General features: G+C 46.1%; 1 protein-coding gene across 2 annotated transcripts; it reads left to right on the plus strand.

The window, feature by feature from the left end:
• Positions 1 to 1,997: 1,997 nt before the first annotated feature.
• On the plus strand, positions 1,998 to 21,312 carry KATNB1 (katanin regulatory subunit B1). Of its 2 annotated transcripts, none has more exons than XM_080351770.1 (21): positions 1,998 to 2,266; positions 2,398 to 2,549; positions 5,267 to 5,397; positions 7,449 to 7,566; positions 9,278 to 9,378; positions 9,917 to 9,958; positions 10,648 to 10,731; positions 11,716 to 11,831; positions 12,342 to 12,413; positions 12,690 to 12,840; positions 13,273 to 13,460; positions 13,586 to 13,719; positions 14,509 to 14,559; positions 14,713 to 14,789; positions 15,439 to 15,558; positions 16,521 to 16,670; positions 16,999 to 17,075; positions 17,535 to 17,609; positions 18,290 to 18,406; positions 19,018 to 20,282; positions 21,049 to 21,312. In XM_080351770.1, exons 2-20 carry the CDS (start codon positions 2,510 to 2,512, stop codon positions 19,148 to 19,150), a joined length of 1,977 nt encoding a protein of 658 aa, XP_080207896.1. In that variant the 5' UTR covers positions 1,998 to 2,266; positions 2,398 to 2,509; the 3' UTR covers positions 19,151 to 20,282; positions 21,049 to 21,312. The 2 variants fall into 2 exon arrangements, with proteins under 2 accessions (XP_080207896.1, XP_080207895.1); XM_080351769.1 differs by having other exon boundaries at positions 1,998 to 2,175.
• The last annotated feature ends 490 nt before the right edge of the window (positions 21,313 to 21,802 follow it).

Below are 21,802 nucleotides of genomic sequence, written 5' to 3' on the forward strand. Positions count from 1 at the left end.
AAATTATGCATGCTGTGTTGCAGGGTTTTTTTCCCCAAAGCTGTGGGAATAACGGTTCTTTTCCAACATAATAATATTTTAGCAGATTTATAATTTGGTTTTATAAGTAGCACAAGCAAAGATTTTGAACTTGTGAGTTCATAACAAATACAAAAATTCTTTGACCTCATTTAGAGCCATCTATTAACCACAAAACCCAGAAATACTAATACGCAAGCTGACAAACTTTGGATTTTGACATCTTTGTTTTCCTTTTTGAATATTTCCGCTCAGTGTTCACAAATATACAGGTAGAAAGTCAAAAGAAATCCAAAAAGCATACTAAATCCAAGAAATTTTAGGTGATCAGGTAATTTGGTTAATAATAATTCCCCCAAATCCACAAGTGGAAGCCGGTATGTGTGTGCCATGTATTGGTGTTTCTGTAAGTCCCTGAACCTGCTGGGAAGCGATTTCTGATGTCACCTGTAGTAGATGAGGCACCATGGACACCTGTGGTGGTTCCACCTACAGTTCCCAACTGCTACAGTGTTCCAGAAACAACCTCCAATGATCATCTTCAGCAAAGACTATAGAAACCTATTTTGCTGTGATACAGCAGAAGGGATATTACACTTAAAATATAGCATGAACCAGAGCAGATTAATCTCCTTGGTTTGTGGTATCTGTCCATTTTAAGTGTAGTAGATACACTAAAGGGCTTTTACAGAGAAACCCCTTGCAATTGCCTATTCTGTTGCAAGAGTAATTTTCTCTTGTGTTGTTTCTGTTGCATTTCAAGAAGTGAACAAACACAGTGTTAAAAACAGAAGCCACTGTAACTCATTGTGGCTAATCTGAATATCCTAGGTCATTAAAATATACCAAATTACCCTTATAGAGAGTCTGTTACTTTAGGTGTCAATTGGGCTCAGAAACCGAGAGCAGAGAATTCAGCGTGTCCTGTGGAGATGGTTGTGGTGTTTGACACCCACCACAGCACATCCCCAAGTCTGCCCAGGCCTCCAGCTCCCAGTTTTGGGGCTTTGAGGTGTTTCACAACAGAACATTCTGTTCCAAGCCATTCGGCACAGTAGCAGTGTATTTCACACCATTTCTGAGAGGTCTGCATCCCTCTTTCAACGCTTGGCTAATGTGATGGTCTGGCATAGATAGGCCAGTATAATAGAAAGCTCAGGAACATCAGGGCTTTCAGGAACTAGCCAAAACCATTTCCAGATCACAAGGACCATAAACTGCTGAAGGACTGAGTGACCTCAGGAAATGTGGGAGAAAAGAAACGCTAAGGTATCTAAACAGAAATCAATTTAAACAGGAGCAAGTAAGCCTGTGGTTATGAACTCTTCAGCATTAATTTAACACCAGAACAAGACGTCAGAACAAATTAATTTAAAAATCCTTTTACAGGCACTAGGGACATAGCAGCTGCCAAAAAATCCACTAATAATGTTATCGAGGACTAGCATCAAACTAACTTGATTGCTGCTTTTGATGGAGTAACTGTCCTGAGTGATGGGGAGGAAAGAGCAGAAGCTGCTTGGCTGCATCTCAGTCGGGCGGCTCCGGGAAGAAAAATGACCTGAGGTCTCGGTGGGCCCGGCTTGCTGGGGTCAGAGGTGCAGGTGCCAGGGCTGTCCCACGGCAGCTCCAGGCCGACCGCCCCCGCCGCCTCCCGCCCGCCGAACAGCGGCAGCGCCGGCCCCGCTCCCCGACACCGCCCCTCAGGGCGGCCCCGCAGCCCCAGCGCACCGCCCCTCTGATTGGCCGTGCTTGAAAGGCTCCGCCAAGAAGCTGCGTTGCGAATGGCCAGCCGCTCCGCGGTCGCTAAGGCAACCGCCCCTCCCTCAGTTCCTATTGGTAGAGACGCGCGTGGAAACCGGGCAACTGCACAGTTCGTGCACGGCGGGGCTCGGTGGCGCCGGGGATTGGCCGGGGGCCCTGGCTCTGATTGGCGGCGGCCGGGCGGGGGCGGGGCCTGGCCGAGGTTTGTCGTGAGGGTCTGGTTGTCAGGCGGCGGTGCTGTTGGGGGGGGGTGGGGGGGTCCAGTGCTACCGGAGCCGCCGCCGATAGAACCGGGGCGGCCGAGCAGGCCCCGTCCAGCGCCGCTACCGCCACCAACGTGCAAGAGTCCCCTCCCGGCAGCTCCGGCCGCCGCTCGCTGCTCCTTATCGCCCGGTGAGGCTGCAGCGGCCTAGGCAGCGCTTCCCTCCCGGCCCCGCCCGCAGGGCGCCCCGCTGGCCCGTCGCTACCGTGCTGGTCGGCAGCGGTGAGGCCGCGCCCCGCGGTGCTACCGGGCCGGGCGGCGGGTTGAGCCACTGCCCCCTCAGCGCGGCCTTCCCGCTCCCTGGCGTCGTGGGGGCGTCGCCGTAACCCCGGCGTTTCTTTTTTTGCCTCCAGGGCGGGGACGCGGGTGAGGAGCAGGTCCCGAGGGCGCTCGGGCGGATGGCTCGGCGGCGGTAGGACGCGGCGGTGGAGCCTCGCTGGGAGCAGGAAGGCGCCGCGCTGAGACATGGCTGTGGCCGCCACCACCAAGACGGCATGGAAGCTGCGTGAGTGTCGCTCGCCGGGCTGTGCTCCCGAGGGAGGGCGGGGAGTGTCCCCAGCTGGCAGCGGGGCGGCAGAGGCTGTTTGTGATAGGAACCGGCTAATCCCTGCCTCGGGTGTGGGTGCCCTGACCCTCTTTCCAAGTTGCTGACTGTAGTTTTTAACGCTTAGAAATCCTTTCTGAAAACATAGCAGCATAGTGGAATAGCACAGGGCCATGTCATTGCTGTTTTCGAAGGGTCACGGCCTGGATTTTTTCTGATTAGTTGCCATAATGCTATCCTAAATTTCTAGCCAGCCCCACATGACTCTAATGTAGCACAGGGACAACCTAGGGAGTGATGGGAAACCCCTTCAGAGCCCAGGGTGCAGTGCCAGGTGAGCCCCTTTGGGGTTGTCCTTCATCACTGCTCACTTGTTACAGAAGGTGCACTGAGCTCTTTACTGCAGGAGAGATGAGGTGACCTTGGCAGGGCCTATATGTCTTATTCTCTCGAAATAACTTTGTAAGAGGCTATGAGAATTTGCTACTTTTACATCCATGATTTTTCCTCAGAAGGAGCAGTACACAGTTGCTGACTGTCTATTTCCAGCTGCTTCACTGGTCACTGATGAGTAATTTCATAGGGGCTGTTGAGGAATGCTTAGAAGCAATGGGAAGGTGTCTGTTGTTTAGAAGTGTGAGCTTTAGACGATAGGATCATAGAATGTCCTGAGTTGGAAAGGACCTGCAAGGATCATTGAGTCCAGCTCCTGTCTCTGCACAGGACAACCCCACAGTTCACACCAGTGACTTGAGGTCCAGAAATTGGATGACAGAAATGCAGTATTCTTGACTGGTGATGCATTGAGGGAGCTGAGATAATCAAGTTAGTAATTTCATGTATTTTTGAGCAGAAAGCCACTTTGCTATGTTATCTTCCCATCCTTGAAACTCCAGTTGTAGGAAAAGCTGGAAGTAGATCAATCTCTGTGCTCTTGAAGTGGGGAGAAGTCCTTGATCTTAATTTTTGCTAGGCTCTGCCCCATCTTAGCATCCTCTTTAGAGCAAGAAGTGTTCTGAGTGTTAGAAATGTTTCAGCAATGCTAATTAGGAGCTTAGTATTACTGAGTTAGTGGGTGATATCTGGTGATGAATATGCCCTTAAAAAAAAATTGTGGGTTTAAGGAAATTGGCACTTCACCGAGGATGAGGATGACACTATCTGGCCAAGGCTGGCATCAGGTTATAACCTGGCTTTTAGGAATGGAAGGCTGAATGCTTCAGCAATGACTTTTAAACTTACAATATATTATTAAGAATGAAATCAAGAGGAGGAAAAAAGCGGTGCTGCTGACACACTCATTTCAGCAGCAATGCTCAGCATCAGTGAGTTGGTCTGTTAATGCTAATTGTACTGTTTGTTACCTTCAGGTCTGTGTATACATGCATACTTTAGTATTGTCACATGGAAGATAGGTCTTTCAACACAATACAAGCGTATTTTCAGATTTGCCTTTCTCATGTAATTTATGATCCAGTTACCTTTGTAATTTGAAAGGTGTTTCTTCAGCTAAAGTGAAAGTTGCGCAGTTTTGCTTTTGAAAAAGCACTCTGAGAGTTTGAGATCAAAGTACCTGTAATTATTATTGCAGCTGTCAAATATCCTTTTGGATTACTGTTGTGTAAAATGATCAAATTGCTCCTCCCACCAAAACAATCTGAAATAAAGCTGAATTGATTGGTACCAAGCCTTTTTACAAACCAGTTTCATAACTATTAGGCATGCAAATCCCATGAACTTTGAAAGAAGTAAACTGGAAGAGGAAGAAATTGGTAAATACATCTGCCAAAATCCCTGACTGAAAACTGGAGGGGATTTAAAAATCCACTGTGAAAATCAGATGTCTAAGTGAAGATGCTCATTTGGCTTCTCTTTTGCCCCAAACTTATTTCTTTATGATGGGGTTCCTTGGAGTTCTGGCATTGTGAACTCCTCTCAGTGTCAGAGCTTCCCCTCAGCCCCCAGTTTTTTAACAGTCTTTTAGTATCAATTGCCTTTGTTCTTTTGTGCCCTTTCAGATATATGTTCGTCCTTCCTCTATCACAGTTTCGCACTGTGCATTGCGAAGTTTCACCTGTGTTATATAGTGAGAACATCGCAAAGCCTCTGCCAAAGCTCAGTGAAAGGAGCTCCACCTATCCCTGCTGCTGAGTCTGTCTTTTTTTTTCCTGTATAAGGTAGCAAACTGTACCGCTGCTAACCTGTCAGTTCCTCTTGGGTTAGGCAGTCTGCTGCTGCTTTCTCAAACAAGATTAAGGGGCTTTCTGCTAGATCACTCTGGTTGCTGTATATTATTGCAGATTCTAAGACAGCTCAGCTCACTGAGACCCACCCAGGTACGAAGGTACAGCAGCTTCTGTGAACAGGTTGCTACAGTTGTGCAAATCTTTAAAAGCCACTGAGCTGTTGCTAGAGATAGAATATGCTTTTTGTGAGCCACATGAGCACTGGCTTTGTGAAGCTTGGTCAGCAAATGTCTTAAGCACAGCAGGCAGAGCCAAGAAGGACTGTTTTGAGCAAGATAATGGTGTGACTTCTTATCTGAACAGTGGGCTGCTGCAGCTTGGCCAGTGGAAACTGCGAAGTTTTCTGGAAGAATATTTTTTTAGCCCTTTGGAAGGGATGGGATGAAAACGTTAATACTGGTCTGTACTAACAGTTTGCTTTGTTTTGTGCAGAAGAGATCACTGCTCACAGCAGCAATGTATCCTCATTAGTCCTGGGAAAAAGTTCAGGCCGGCTGCTGGCAACTGGAGGAGATGACTGTCGGGTCAACATATGGTCAGTTAACAAGCCTAACTGCATCATGGTAAGAACAGGCCTGTTTTCAGCTTTTGGGGGGTGGGAATATTAATTCTGAGGTATGGGGTGTGGAGAATGAGGAGGAAGATTGTTTGGTGGTAGCCTATGGGACTTGTCAATAGAGTTTATCAACACAAAGCTGAGTGACTAGATTCTAGCTAAAGGCAGAATTCAGTAACTGGTGAAATCACTGCTGCAGAGAGAATCTGGGGTTGCAATGCAGAGTTTTGTACAGGTTCAGCTAGATTTATAGTGTGAGCTACAGGGACCAGTTTTTTATCCTGGAGATTGGCCTCATAGCAGGAAACATCCCCAGCAGGATGAGCTCCCGCCTGTCCCGCAGTCACTGACTGTCAGCACAAAGTTTGTCAGAATAGTTTGCTAACGTATCGGTAGGATGGGGAAGAGTAATGCTGAGCTCAGTGTGAGAGAAAGAGCAAGGTCACCCCAGGAGTGATCACAAAGTGTGCCATAAATATATTTAACAGATGTCTGTTCTGCATTGCTTTTGCTTTGAGTTGATGTTGTGGAAAACCATCTGTAGCAAGTGTCACTTGTTTAATTAACACCACCAATAATCTTGTGTTACGGAAGGTGTTTCTCTAGCCAGTGTGAACCATGTGAGGAAGAAATCAGGAAAGTAAGGCCAGAAAAGATTAAAAGGAGAATGTGTCTGCTTTATTTTTGTGTTCGTTTACTAAGGTCAAGTATAAAGAGGTTGAAATGTGTGCAGAAGTTCACCTTTGGCAGCGCTGTGCTTCTCGCATAGCATGATGAAGCTGTGTCTTTCTAGGACCTTGATGGTGGCATGACAGTAGTTTGAAACCAGAGTATTTCCTTCCATGAGATGGAAGGCTGAAGGACTAAATGACTCGGTTCCCTTTCTGTGGGAGCAGAGCTGTAGCTCTCCTGTCCTTGTTGGGACCCACAAATATTAGAAGGTGGTGTTTCTGAGAGGCAGGGACTGACTGGAGCTGCTGAGGACTTGTGCAATTCTTGTATATCGAAAGAATCTTGTTTTTTGGGCTTATGCTTTATATTTTGTCCTCTGAAATTCACCTTTAGTGTTTACATTATTAGGATACCAGATGTTTATGTGTTGGGGAAGACAGAGAAGAAGAACTTCTCAAGTAGCATTGTGACTGGGTTGAAGTGTGAGCTCTGTTTCTCACTATGCAGTGACAGTTGCAGCTGTATGTAGACGATTTCAGCTGCATTTGAAATCCTAAGGAAGCCCCATCAGAACAGGCGGCTTTTGGCCGGCGTTCCCAGCCCCTGTACGTGTGTGGGCGGCACAGAGCTAGCTTACCTGTCTCAAAAAACCTGCTTGAGGATGGAGTAAAGCGTAAAATATCACTTAATTGACAAGCAAAAAGCCTACAATAGTGGTATTGGTTTTTCTAGAGCTAGTTTTAAATATTCTTGTGTTTTAATTAAATACTGTCCTTTTCAAAATACTTATGTAGTTTGTAAGCTTTTAGATGCTTAAGGGTGAAAGGAGCTGTATACATGTGAATTACTACCTTATGCCTCAAGTTAATACTTTGGTAATAGCACCATGTTATCACTGTGACATGCATTGCTGGCAGCAACATATGGCTCCTTGCTGGTGTGAGGGTTTCAAAGTATTCCTGCTTTTGCTCTTGCTTTGATTTTGTAGCCAGTTCATGACACTTACGTGACCCATTTAGAGCAAACACTGTGCCATTGCGCTTGCACAGCATAATTTTTATAATGTAAGCGTGTGTCAATCTTGTCTGGGCGTCTGCACCTCATGTTTAACTACCCACGTCTCTGTTGATACATCCTTTAAAAATTAGTCAGTGTGCCCCAGAAAGTGGGATAACATGGAAAATACGTGCACGGTGCTATATGCAGTGATGCTCTTTAGGATACTCTACCGTACCGGGTAACTGATGAGGAAAAAAGACCAGTGGCACAACTAGGTGGTCCTGGCTCATGGCTGAACGCTTTAGTTACCAGCTGAATATGAATGATGCTGTTGTGGACAGGGCTGTGTCAGTAGCTGTTAATTGTGACTTATGGTTTTCTTTTCAGAGCTTGACAGGCCACACAACACCCATTGAGAGCCTGCAGATCAATATGAATGAGAAACTCATTGTTGCAGGATCCCAGTCAGGGTCCATTCGAGTTTGGGACCTGGAAGCTGCCAAAAGTATGTTTCCCTGAGTTTTCATCTCTGTTAATGCATGCTTTTTGGAATATAATTATGCTTAGTATCTATGCAGACCCAAAGGTTCCTAACTTAAGAAGGAACAGGAGCCTGGCATTGCTGTTGTCTTAATTTCCAGCCCCCTTAGAGGGCTTTTCCACACTTGTGTTGAGACTGTAGAGCTGTCTATGCACGCTTGACCAGAAATTTGTACATGTGTTGCAGACATTGATATGAGGAACCAGTTTCTAGGGTTTTGACCTGAGAGTGTTGAAATCTGTATTCCTGATGAGTTTCCATGTATGTACAGAATAACTAGGTATGCAGAATTTGTATTCAGAGTCTCAGCTTAAAACTCCAAAATCAGATTGGAAGTTTTAAGTATATTAGGTTCTACAGAAGTCCAGGAATCCCCCACTTCCTGATCTCTTCTTAGGTTCTTTTTTCCCTCTTCTACTCTTGCATGACCATATAAATAGACAAAGACCTAATTTTAATAAACTTTAAAAGCTATGAACTCATTAAGTGCTGTTCCTCTAAAGGCCAACTGTTTAGTCATGTTTTATTTACTGCATTTTTCTGAAATCCTAGAACAAGTTTGCAAAAGTATCATGAATCACTTGAGTCCATTCCAGCAGGAATACTGTGAAATGACTGGATATTTCTTATAGGTTGCTGGTTGTTCATAGAAAGAATGTGTATTAAAAATAGACTTACACTTGCTAAGAAGGCAGGCAGCAGGTGGCATAAATAATAAAAAGCACTTTTTGTCATTCAGACAGTTAGAATCACTTCAGTTATAAAATAGCTTTGCTCTACCAGTGAAGAAAACTGATCTGACTGAATTTGTTAGGAGACCCATGAGCCAGCGTCTGGGCAAATGACCCCTCCAGGTCTGGCTCAAGAGCTGATTTCTGCCAGGGGGATCACCAGACTCTCCCAGATGATGGAGGCAAATTGCCCCTGTTATTAACTGAGCAATTTTTCTTCCTCAAATTTGAGTTCTGCATTCATCTGTGCTCTCAGAGATATGGTGTACCCGTTCTACTGGTCCCTTCTGGTTTCCAGAATTACCGGGGTGTTACTTGGATGATGACTTGCTGAAACACAGTGATAATATCTTTATCTCCTGCCTCCTAAGCGTCCTTTCCTGGTCCTTGGAATGATTCTTGCAAGGGGCAATTGAAGGGATCCAGGGCGAATATTGAACGTAAGAGGTGAATGTCAGGCTTGTGCCTGGATGGGAGAGCAGAGTCACAGGAAGGGATCTGTCTGACAGCTGCAAGGTGAACCGTGCAGGCAATCCAATGTCCCTTTCACTTCTGGCTAAAACTGTGTTTCCACTCCCCCACCGCCTCCCCCATTTTGCTCTCTTTGTAACAAGTGCAACTGCCTGACAGCTGCCTCAAAATGTGGCTTTTTTAGAGTCCTTAGAGTTTTATTCATAGTTTCCACACCCAAGGACAGAAATTTCAATATGATCATTGAACACAGGCCCTCTATTGCTGTTTTGTTGCATTGCAATGGTAAAGTCAGAAACATTTCCATAAAATAATGTATACAGATCAATAAATGATATGTTAGCATGTCTAATATATGTTGTATTGCCATGTAATGATAGTATGGCTAAACTTCTGGCTGTGGTTTCGGTGAAATGAACCACTGAATATTTGTTCCCTATTCCTTCTCCCTGCTCTGCTTCCCCTTTTCCCAGTTCTTCGTACCTTACTGGGTCACAAAGCGAATATCTGCAGCCTTGATTTCCATCCTTTTGGAAGCTTTGTAGCGTCTGGCTCTTTGGACACGAACATTAAGGTAAAACCCACCTTCCTCTAGTGGTTCTCTTCTTTACCTGCAGTAACTTTGTTTTGAAGAGCACCAGAATGTGTTTTGTGCCAAACTGTTGGTAGATGCTGTACACCATGGTTTCCGTGTGCGTGGGCGGGTGTGTTCGCTAGCGCTTGTGAAATTTGTGGCTGTGTTTTCAGTGGTGGCTCATGAGTGTGACTCCTCTGTTGTGGAATGTGGCTCCGCGTTAGGTGCCAGCCGAGACCTGGTGTCAGGAAGCGCAGATGTCCTGATTGCTGTAGATTGCATCTGCTTCATCAGGCTGGTATTTGGCTGTAGGAACTGAGCTTTTGTAGTAAGAAATACCTTACAGAAGTGGTTTGCACTTGGAGATTTTGGTTAGGAATCACCCCTGAAGCAAACAGGGGTTCAGCAGCCCCTTCAGTGTTTTTGTTCTGCAGTGTTTATCAGCTTGATGACAGGGAGGGCTCTTGTTCTGATGGGACTCTTGGGTTCCCCACATAATGCTCTAAGTATATCTTGTGTTTGCTTTTCTTCCCTGTAGCTCTGGGATGTGAGAAGAAAAGGCTGTGTCTTCAGGTACAAGGTAAAATGCTTCATTAGTTTTCAGGTGGAGAGGGGAGAAAGATTTCTGTCAAGGACTTGTGAGCAAACCTTAAAGTGATTATATACAATTAACCTCCTAGTATCTCAGCATAAGAGATCTGCATGATTTGTGAAGTGGCCTGGGAAACCTCTGCAGGCCTCTGTGAACTGTACAGGAATATGACATGAATATCATAGGAGTTAACGTACTATAGTCTAGGTGGCTTCAGTGGGGGTAGGAGCGTGTCCATGAGTGCTTCTGTGTACTGGGACTGATATTACCATGCAAGTCATCACTTCACCAAGATGATTGTATTCTTGGGGCCTCTTTCTACTCAAAGAACTTGCTTGCTGTGTAATAATTTCATTTAGAAACCAACTTAATGGCACAACGCTTCTGACCAACCATAAATCTGTGTAATTTAAAATAGATTCTTATTAATTAAGCTAGATCTGTATTTAGCATGCTTAAACAGATGCCAGAAATGTCTAGATGAGAAGGATTATTACAACCATTTAGTGTGGATGGGTCTGTCTCTTGAGAGAAGTGTTTAGTGTTCTGGCAAGCTGAGGAGTCTGTGAAATAGTTACTTGATTTTATTTTATTAAATTGTGTAGGATTGGGAGACGAAAGCGATAATTCTGTCTAAAGGAAGGAGGGAATAATACTGCTTGTTTCTCTCACTTCAGGGTCACACAGAAGCAGTTCGATGTCTCCGCTTTAGTCCTGATGGGAAGTGGTTAGCCTCTGCTGCTGATGATCACACTGTAAAGGTAATTTATTGTGACGCTCTCCTTATGTACTTGTGGCATGTAGGAATGCTGGGGTTGTCTTTTTACCAGGCATTACCAGCACTCCCTCATAAACAACTTCAGTTCATTAGCAGCTGGCTGAGCCCTATGGCTTTGCAGGGACCAGTGTGTTTATGAGGTTCATGTCCAGTGGCCCACAACATCCAGAAAAGAGCTGCAGGTGTTGAAATGCAGTTATCCAGCAGACACCTTGGCACTATGCATAAAAAGGTTCAAGTTTTGATGATGGTGGCATTGTTATATCTGAACACTGGCATTGGTCGTCTCAGTAAATCTTAAAAGAGTGGCTTTTCCACAGCATATTGCTTTGCCATACCAATTTCTGGCTCTGCTCAGTTAATTCAGTAGGAGTGTGTTATCATACATGTTGCACATGATGATCAGTTTGAAAATTGCTGTCAGGACTGAGTGAAGCAAGAGAAGGAATTCAGAAAAGTGTTGACTGAAGCAATGACTTCAGTTGTTTCAGATGAGGTATGGAGGAATGTGGGGTGAAGGACTGGCTTTTGTGTTCATCTTCACATGAAATAAACAGATATTTCACTCAGGATTTTTTCAGTAGAGACTAGAGCAAAGGAAGAATTAATTGCTAAGGGCTTCAGAGCTTTTGGATTTTTGTGTGTGTGCTTTTGAGATAGAATATGTGGTATCAGGTGGAACTGCTGTATTTTGTCTGTGTCTCTAAATATAAACCAGAAACTCCTAGGGTACAAAATACATGGAAAATTTAAAAAAGAATGCCATAAAAAAATAAGAAGAAAAATATACAGCCTTAGAGACTGGGATGGAACTCATTTCGTGGTCATTGCTTTCTCTGACAAACTTGAGTCTGTTCTTGGAGGGAGAGAAGCTTTAGAAGGTTGCCAGTGCGAGGAAATCCTTTTGTATTTGAATTTTCTAACATTAAATGTTTTCAGAAGTGTTTCTGTTCTGTCCTTCTTCCAGCTGTGGGATCTGGCTGCTGGGAAGATAATGTTTGAATTTACAGGACATACCGGCCCAGTAAACGTTGTTGAATTCCATCCCAATGAATACCTTTTGGCTTCTGGCAGCTCTGACAGGTACATAAAGGGAAGGAGAAAGAAGGGAATTTTATGTGTTGGTTTTCTTTCCCAATGCCTTTCCTTTTAGAATGCAGAAAATCAGAATGTCATACAACTCAAACCTGCCATTGCAAGAGCCTGGCATCCAGCCAGTGGCACATCTGGGATGTGCAGAATGTGGAGATCTAGCTTTCTCATCCAAAACACCTTCTGCCATGTTAGAAAACAGCATGATAACCTCAAGCATCTCACTGATCCAGCTGATGACCTGTCTGAACAGTGAGCAGTCCTGCTCAGCTGGCAGAGAGTCCTCTTAGCTCTGGGTCAGCTCTAAATACCGATCCATATCTAGATCTTTTAAGTATCAGTGGCTGGATTCACAGATCTGAGCTAGACTGGCCTTCTGTTAGATTCTTCATATGTGCAAAACAGCAAGCGTCATTCTAGCTATTAGCATATTACTTCAATACTGGATCCTACAGCAGATTTCTAGAGGGATGAGTGTTTTTTGTTTTGTTGTATGTACAGGACTGTTCGATTCTGGGACCTGGAGAAGTTTCAAGTTGTGAGCTGTATTGAAGAGGAGGCTACTCCTGTCAGGTATATTAGATTCTTGCTGTAGTGTACTAGGCAAGGACTAAAGTGGGGGTGAAGGGAGGATTTTCTGAAAGGGGGACTTTAATGGGGAGAAGTTTGGGCTGCTGGAGGTGTTGCACAGGCCCACCAACTTGCACAGATGAACGCCAGGTTGGTAGGTTGAATGTTAGAAACAGGGCTGGAGTTGTTTGCTGAAGTCAGGGGTCCAGCCCTGGGGTTCTCGTGGGACTGAGCAATATTGGAAAGCTGTGCCGAACTTTCCACCTGCCTTCCTCCCAGGTGTGTGCTCTTCAACCCAGATGGCTGCTGCTTGTATAGTGGCTTCCAGGATTCGCTGCGTGTATACGGCTGGGAGCCAGAGCGCTGTTTTGATGTGGTGTTGGTGAACTGGGGAAAAGTCGCTGACTTATCTATCTGCAATAACCAGCTGGTAAGCGACTACTCCTGAGGAGGGGGGAAGGTGGCTGTGAAACATGAGATTAAATCCTCCTGCCTCTGTGCAGGCTTTCTGACCTTGAAGCTTATTTCAGATGATAAGTGGCCAGGGCTCGCAACATGCCCAGCACTTAGAGAGATGTTGTGTTCTTTTGCTTTCAGCAGCACCATGCTCACTTTTTCTCTCTTTGGCTTCTGGAGGAAAGAGCTAGGGCTTGGTTTGACCAGTATTTAGAAACTATGATTGACAAAAGTTTTATCATAGCCTTTCATAAAACATTGGCAGCTCCAGATTGAAAAAGCCAAGGCACTGAACTGAGAAATTCTCAAGCACAGTTGCTGAGGGTCTCTCCGTCGTGCCTGCTCTCGAAAAGGCTGGTGCACACCCTGTTCCCTGATGAATTATCTTGACCTTTTGCCTTTGCAGATAGGAGGTTCCTTTGCACAAAGCACAGTCTCTTCCTTCGTTGTGGATCTCAACCGAGTCACAAAGTCGGGTTCTGTTCCTCATGGGCTGATCAGGGATGATGAGCCTCTTATGTCGCCTACCCCTATGGGGTCCTCCCTTCGCCGCATCTATGACAGGCCCTCCACCAGCTGCAACAAGCCACAAAGGTAAGGAAATCTGCTGGCTTGTTGAATTTCAAGATTTTAAGGCCGTATGCAAGGAACTTAGTGCTCTCACTCTCTCTAACAGACTCACTTGACTTGCCCTGACAGCATCTCTTTTTTTTCCACAGCAGAGTGAAGCATAACTCGGAGAGCGAGAGGCGCAGTCCCAGCAGTGAAGATGACCGGGATGAGAAGGAATCAAGGGCTGAGATCCAGAACCAGGAGGATTACAAAGAGATCTTCCAGCCCAAGAATGCGATCTGTCAGTACCAGGGTTTATTGTGCTTTTGAGTGTTTGGATTAGAGCTGTAGGCACTAAACTGGTTCAATAGAAGTGAGCTTTGGCTTACTAGAGTAGAGGCTTTGCCTCTGACTGGGAGAGTTTAGAAAACTTGTATTTACTATTCTGTGCTTGGCCACCAAACCCATGGATCACGTTGGTGAACTGCTGGAAGACGGCACCTCTACTAGGATGCAGCAATGTCTGCTCAAAGCCTGGCTCAGAATCCAGAGCTCCATTGTAAGCATGCTGCCTTCCTGTCCTGACTGGGAAGAACTACTACATTACAGGATCTTTATCAGCTTTGAATTTTGATATGTATACAATCAGCAGCCTCCAGTAAAGAAGAAAGCACACAATTTTTTGTTAAAGCAGAGATGATTGTTTAGGAGGCATAGTGCAATGTCTGTATCTCATTTGTATGTAAATGAGAAAAATGAGATACTCTTTCTAAGAAATTAATAATCATTATTTTGATTTACTTATGTAAATCAATTTACTGGGAGGTGAATTTTTTTCTAATATAATTTGTTTGACAATGCTTTTTATTGTGCTTCACACTTCTACAGCAGCAGTGAAGTACGTGGGTGAGTTTTGTCCCTCCCATCTGTGAAGGCTGAAAGCATCAAGGTCTGAAGGAAATAACTCTGGTTGCCATATCACTGATTGCCCTAATCTCTGGAGTTGTTGATCTCCCAGCTCCAAGGTTGACCTATTGCTAATCTGTAGCCTTGGATGCTCCTTCACTTATTTTTTTCTCTCTTCCTGTAGGTCGAACTCCTCCTCGACACAGTGAGCCCTTTCCAGCCCCTCTGGAGGATGGTGAGTATGAAAATGACCCCTTGGTGAGAATGGGGTTAATGGCCCTCAAAACGGGGAGAGCTGCATGTCTGCAGAAACAAATACTTGTAGTCTAGCTATATGGAACCTTTGCGCTCAGCCTTTCTGCTTTCCCATTTCTTTCCATCTTGATAGAGCCTGTAACTGCGAGGGAAGCAGTGAAGCCCAGCCCAGCTGTGGATGTCCAGACCCCATTGCCAAAGCAGGAACTTGTACGTACTGTATGATCTGTTAATAGCTGTTCAGGCGCCTGCTCTGAAAGATATGTGAGTGCTGGAGATTTTAAGATTTCTGATCAAGCTGATTCTTTCACTGAATAGCAGTAAAAGTGCAGCTCCAGTGTTTGTCCTGCCACGTATCTTGCCTAAGCAGTAGAACTGAAGGTCAAGCCTCCAACAGGCAACGGCTCTGTGTTTGTGCACTTGTCATACTTGCAGGGGTGTTTCTCCTTGCATCTCAAAATTGAGACACACTGAAGAGAACGAAGTGCCAGATTTCTGCAAGTGCTTTAACTGAGGCTGTTTTGTAGCCAAAATAACAAGCAGCTGATGGGCCAGGATACATTACACTGGTGTCTTTAGAATTCCTTCTTTGCCTTCAGGCTGGCCATGCCCCATTGCCCTAATTTTAGATGCAGATAATAACAGCACTTGGTACTTCTGCTGGGGCATCTCCATGTTCTTTGCAAACCTTGATTATATCTTGATGCGTACCTGAGAGATACTTTATTGCCTCTGCTAGCAAATTGGAGACTGCTTCTGCATTAGGACCATGCCGTAAGAACGCAGGTCAGGAAAAAAAGAACATCAGACCAGGGCGTGATTGTTGCTGTGAGAGCTTTTATCTCGATTTCTCCTGCAGCCTGATCCAGTTCAGAGGCCACCAATCGCCTCCTCAACTCCTTTGACCAGAACAGAGCCGTCGGTGATTCCTGCAGCCAGGAATGAGCCCATTGGCCTGAAGGCTTCTGACTTTCTACCAGTAAGTGTCTCTGCACAAAATTTTCCTGCCGGTGTCAGTGTTGGATGGTATCAGAAAGGGCGTTCTCTGAGGTGCAGAAATGTCTTAGGTGCTTCTGCAGCCTGCAGACCCCAGTACTAAATGAGAACGTGTTACCTCCTGCTCTCCCTCTTCACTTGATGCTTCTCCTGCCTCCCCACTACTTTGACGTGCAGTTCCTGTGGCATTAGCACCTCATGGCAGCTGGACCCAGCCTCCGTTGCGACTGACAGGAGGCTGATGCGAACGCAGCAGCATTGATCCACGCTCATGAAAAGTGTGTTATCAAAGCAGAGAGCGAGGGATGAGACCAAGACACTGAATGATTCCACATACTAGACAGTGATTCATTTAGAAAATTGGTGTCTGCCATTACACATAATTATTTCAAGAGTCTTTCCCTCTTGTGTCTTAAGAGGCCTCTTGGCTTCGCTCAGGAGAGTGTTCCCTGACCCAAAAGGGAGAAGGATCAGAGCATCCTTATGATCCCAGACTCTAAATGTGGGCAGAGGAAGAGAGATTCTGGCATGGTGTTGGCAGAAATCAAATTGAGAATCTAATAAATTGTGCAATATTTATGCTTTGTAATAAAATCTGTAGATTTCAGATAAATATTCCACATAAACAGGGCTTGCATGAAAACATGCTTTCATCAAAACATGCTGGTTTTGAAAACGTTTTAATTTTTTTCAATTTTGAGAGTTTTTCCAAAGCTTCAAATGTGTTTGTGATTGATGCAGTAGAAGAGGTAAAAGAGAAGTAGCTGAAATTGGAACAAATTGAGCATTTTCATTTCAAAATGTTTATTAAACAATCTGCAAGGAAGGCAGTATTTACTGGCATTCCGTGTGCCAAAATCAGCTCTCACCTAGGCCAGAGAAAGCTCCTGCCCTTCTGCGCTGTCCAGCTCTGTTATGCTTCTCCATTGGTGTCTGTACTTTCAGGCTGTGAAAAACCAAAGCCAGACTGAGCTCGTGGATGAGGAAGCCATGTCCCAGATCAGGAAAGGCCACGAGACCATGTGTGTGGTACTCACCAGCCGTCACAAGAATCTGGACACCGTGCGGGCTGTCTGGAGCACCAGTGACATCAAGGTAGGGATGTGGAGATACCTGAGGCTCATGAGAGTGGCAGCTGAGCAGCTCCTTTGTCTCGTCTGCCGTCAAATTCCGCCTCTTACACAAAATGAGGGTTCTCGCAGCTTTTGTCCCCAGGTGTGCACCACAGGGTGCCACTGTGTCCCACCTGCAGTTGAATGGTCACAAAGAAACCTGGAGAAAACTCTCATGTGAGAGTTATCTCCTCTTCCTTAGCCAACTCCCCATTGCCTCTGCCTTGTTTTTAAAAAGTGGCACTTCATATTAATTGCATTAGTCAAGCCAGTTTGAGCTTTGCCATAGACAACTTCTTTTTCTCTCTCAGAACTCTGTGGACTCTGCAGTGGCGATCAACGATCTGTCTGTTGTCGTGGACCTCTTGAATATTGTCAACCAAAAAGCGTGAGTCCTGGTCAGGGGCAGCCCCTGGGATACCCGAGGGCCATCTGGGTGGGTGTCAGGAGCTGCATTGTACCTGCCTGGTGTCCAGGGGGCTGTGGCAGCCTGACATGCATCTGCTCTTAGTCAGATCTTCAAGTCTGCAGTGCCAGTAGCTGCTGGAGTTGTATGGGACCTTTACTGTAGGCAAATGGTATCTCACAAGGAAAATTGAATTCTTAGGGTTTCATAAAGTGATTCTGCTGAGTCAAAATATATCAGAACCTGCCACTTTCTATCACAAGAGGGAGTCAGTGAACTTGCTTAGTAAACTTGAGTGTTGGTGCCTGGTTGTGGTGGGTTTGTTTTGTTGTTTGTTTTTTGTTTGATGTCTTTTGTTTCTTTCCAGAAGGCATAATTTGTGTCAACTCAGCCTTGTAAAGTCTCAGCCTCAGGTCTCAGAAGCTATCGTCTTCTTTTCAGGTCTCTCTGGAAGCTGGATTTGTGTACTATAGTCCTGCCACAGATAGAGAAACTACTCCAAAGCAAATATGAAAGGTGAAGCCCCAAGAACATGGTGTGCCTGGGGAACAAAGTGTGGATATTGATAAAAGAGCTCCACAGAGTATTTTTTAGCTGAAAGAAAGTCCTTAAAAATCACAGCAGACAAAGTATAATGCTGATATGACACCTGGAAAAGAACAATGGAATTGGCAAGTGTTGGGGGAAAGGTATTGAAAGTATGCATGGGCAGGAAGAGCAGGATGTCGAGGATTGGTGAGAGGTGTTTTGGATTGAAAGCTCTGGCAGCCAGGATGGGTCAAATTGATGTAGAACTACAAAACTCTTGGCATGGGACAACGGGAATGAGTTCCTGCAACAGCCATGGGGCCACTTGGAAGATTGCTTTGAACCTCATCCTTAGGTGGCAGAAAAACCATGCAACCTCTCTTTTAAGATAGTTTCTCCCTTCCTTCCTACTGGGAGAGAGGCTCCTGCCATGTCCCCTCATCCCTTTGGCAGGACATCTCTGCTCTTGAGCAGAAGGGTCCCACTTAGCAGGGCATATGCCAGCCCTTCGGAAAGGGGATCGTGCGTGGCTCTTGCTCTCCATTCCAGGAGGTGGAGATGGGCCGCTTGTGTAGGTTATCTCCAGTGGCTGGGTGTGAGTTGGGACTGTGTACTGCGAGGAAAGGAATGAAATTCAAGTGAGACCTGATTCTCTGTTTGTTTTTCAGTTATGTGCAAACTGGCTGCACCTCCCTGAAACTCATTCTCCAGAGATTCCTGCCACTGATCACAGACATCCTTGCTGCACCACCTTCTGTTGGAGTGGACATCACCAGAGAGGAAAGGTGAGGCACTTACCTCCGCTCTTTCTCTTTTTGAACCAGCCTTTCTCCCGGGTGAGCTTTGCTTCCCCCCATCAGGGCTTTGATACTAGTCTGGGCTTGCCTTCCCTTTTGTCTGCAAACACCAAACCCTCCTGCTCTGAGAAAGAGACCAAGGACTGCTTTTCCCTCTCTCACTCTGTTTTGAGTCATACCGAAACAAAGTGTGTGAGTATGTCAGGAGTAAAACCACCCTATGGCTTCACCCTCTACCTCACGAGACACCTGAGTTGTCAGCCAAGCCCTGGATTTCCAGTTCATTCACAGGGCAGCTCTGCTCTGAGAATTGGCCCTCCCAAAACAGCACCTCCTTCCTCTCTGGACTTTACTGGCAAAGGGGCAAAGAGGAGTGAAAGAGCCTTTGTGTGCATGCCATTCTCCTGTGTCATCAGGCTGTGGGCTGAATACACGGTGTTTCTGCAGAGCCATACTCATGTTTCAGCCTCTTACAGGCCATTTGCAGGGCTTGTGTTTTCTCTCCTGCTTGAGTTGCATCTTATGGCGCTCTAGGAACAAGCACATCTCTTGAGCAGCTGAGAATTCATGCTGTGTCTGCTGTCATTTTTTTCTTGCAGGCTCCATAAATGCAAACTGTGCTACAAGCAGCTGAAAAACATCAGCAACATTGTCAAGAACAAGTCTGGGCTCAGCGGCCGCCATGGTAGTGCCTTCCGGGAACTGCATCTCCTCATGGCTGTCCTGGAGTGACAGCTGTCACCACCTCATGTGCAAACCCAGGTGGCCAAGCTCCCTCTGCTCTTGTTCGAGCTGGATTTCACCTCTTTCCGTGTGTCCCATCTTCCCCCCACAGCATGGCAAGGAAGTGGAATCTTGCTGGCTGATTTTCTGCCCAGCCCTGGTGCCTTACGGGCAGGATGAAGGACTTGAGTGGAGACGCCTGTGCAGAGTGAAGGGACCTGGCTGGTGGGAAGCCTCTGTAGGCAAGCAGCTTTGTTTCAGCTCTTCATCAAGCTCTCAGCTGCTGTCTCTCTGCTGGCCTCATGGGGATGGCTCTGAACCTCCTGTCACCCCTCCTTCACCCATGTGTGCTGCCGGTTCTTGTCACCCGGCCCCACTGTCTTTGTGCAGCATGCTGAGGACTGCAGCATGCACCCCATAAAATCTTGCTTTGGGGTGCAGTGCTTGTTCCCTGCAGAGGAACTTCTCCAGCTGTGCTGTGGGACCAGCCCCCTTGGCTGGCTTCATCAAAGGTGAGCCAGGACCCTGTGCCAGCATGCCTTGTGGAATCTCCAGGACCTGTATACAGAGGAAGATGTCGCTTGGCTTCTCAAAAATCCTTGCTGGCACCCTGGGCCACAGAAAACTGATGTCTTCACTGTTGCTGGGAACTGAGCTCTACCTGGATCTGTTAATATATGTGACTTAAACAGGACTTGTCATATGTGTTTACCTTTGTGGGTGAGGATTCGGGAGGGTGGAGGAAGAGAGGGACATGGACTAATGTCTTTCTACACCCACTGGACCATTCTTAGAGGTTTTCTTTTTCCCCAATAAATGTCTGTCAGAACCTTTCTGTCCCTCTTTCTTCTTTCCTGTGGGGAAAGAGGTTCTTCTTGGTGCTTCCCCTGCTCCTCCCAGCCTGTCTCCCATTTTATACACTGGAGCCTGTCCTCCGGGAAACTGTAACTTATAATGAATTTTATTAAAAGATTTGTAACTCTTTTTTTTTAAAAAAGCTGTGTTAAATTCCTGAATGTCTTGAAGTATTCTTCATCTTGGCGCAGCTCGTGGCTGGGAGTGTCCAGGGAAAGCAGGGTGCTGTTCCCTGCATGTCCCACAGGGAATCTGGTTGTTCTCACCTGTCCTGCTGGAGGCTGCGGTGAGTAAGTGGATGCAGTGAGCACAACTGGTAGACGATGAGCAAGACAGGGAGCCAGCACTCCATCAGCTGGCCTGCTCAAACCCTGGGGGAGGTTTCACTCTGCTGGGGAGTTCCCAGCCCAAAAAGCAGCGTCATCGCTTGTGGCTTATCCTCTCCCTGGCCACATGCAGATCTCGCTTTAGTGGCACATGGGCATGCAAGGCTTTGTCTGTGTGGTTTGCTGTGAGCTCTTGAGCTGTGCACTGGTAGTTGGGAATGTAAGAGGTTGTTTCAGGTGTCTGTAATGGGGCCAGCAGCAAATCTAAAGCTTCATCCAAACAGAGTTGACTTTCAGGAACAAAGGGGAGCATCCTATCCTGCTTCATGGCTCTTGTGTCTCACACAGCAAGAGGCCAAGAGGGAGCAAGACACCACAGTACTGAGAATTACTTATAGTTTAACAATTCCATCTGCTAATTAAGAGGGCCCAATAGCTGCGGGGGAGGGAGGGGGGTTGCCAGAGAAGGGATTTAATGGGCTTTTACCACCATGTGGGAGATGCTACATGAGTGGGAGAGATGGAGGGAGTACCTGCTTCAAATGGGGCTCAAACCCGCCGCAAGAAAATAACAGCAGCACAGGAGGACTGGCTTTAAGAGTTTACTTAAAATAAGTTTTGTTACAAAACAGGATATTATTTTAATTATTAAAATACATAGAAACATCTACTCTTACAAAAGGCTAAATTTATTTTTTCCCTTTTTTTTTTTCCTCTCTTAAATAGAATATGCTGTGGAAGAGTGAGATGAGCAGCCTGTGGTGGGAAGGAGCCATCAGTGCATCCAGTCAGGTACTTGCAGCAGGAGGACACGTACCCATGAGTGCTCAGGGGGAAAGTGTGGTCTTCTCCAACCTGCCCCCCCTCAGCCACTGTCCTGACACATAAGCCAACAGGCTATTGGGTTGGAGGTTTCATTTTTTTGTTGTTGTTGTTCGTTTTCCATTCCAAGACCATGTAAATGGGGCATAAATATTTCAAACAATTTCATCTTGACCACACTGTGATCTCTCTTGACAAGACAACTGGTAAATAACTTTACAACAGCTTCATTCAAGACTGATACATTCATCCTGGTGCCAGGCAAGAGGGGCAGCCAGCATGGGGCCCTGGCAGCACTGGCACCACCACGAATGGCAGCTCAGCTCATGCATAGCACCAGGTGCCTTCATGCAACAACAGGGCTTGAGAAACCTATGGGGAAAGGAGCTGCTGGGATTTTTTTCTGGCTTAAAATAGAGGAAGCACTGCTCTGAAAGCCACGGGGCAGCTGCCTGCATGTAGGCTTAGGGGAGCTGCAGCCAGGCGGGCCCTGTGGGGTAGTGAAGATGTCTGAGGGAGCTCACCTGGCTCCAAGCCCCCTTCAGCCAGATACAGCTACTGTTGTAAAAACAAAGCTGGAGCAATGAGAGAGCACCCAGCAGCTCCCTGCTCTGCCTAAAACATCCCTCCAGCAAAAATAAAAAGTCACAGAGCTGAG

Source organism: Nesoenas mayeri, assembly GCF_963082525.1.
Source record: "Nesoenas mayeri genome assembly, chromosome: 12".
NCBI classification, from domain to species: Eukaryota; Metazoa; Chordata; class Aves; order Columbiformes; family Columbidae; genus Nesoenas; species Nesoenas mayeri.

Coding starts and splice junctions, on each gene's coding strand:
- KATNB1 (XM_080351770.1), top strand. CDS start 2,510: ATGGCTGTGGCCGCCACCACCAAGACGGCATGGAAGCTGC. Junction 10,732..11,715: donor CTGATGATCACACTGTAAAG/GTAATTTATTGT, acceptor TCCTTCTTCCAG/CTGTGGGATCTGGCTGCTGG. Junction 18,407..19,017: donor GACATCACCAGAGAGGAAAG/GTGAGGCACTTA, acceptor TTTTTCTTGCAG/GCTCCATAAATGCAAACTGT.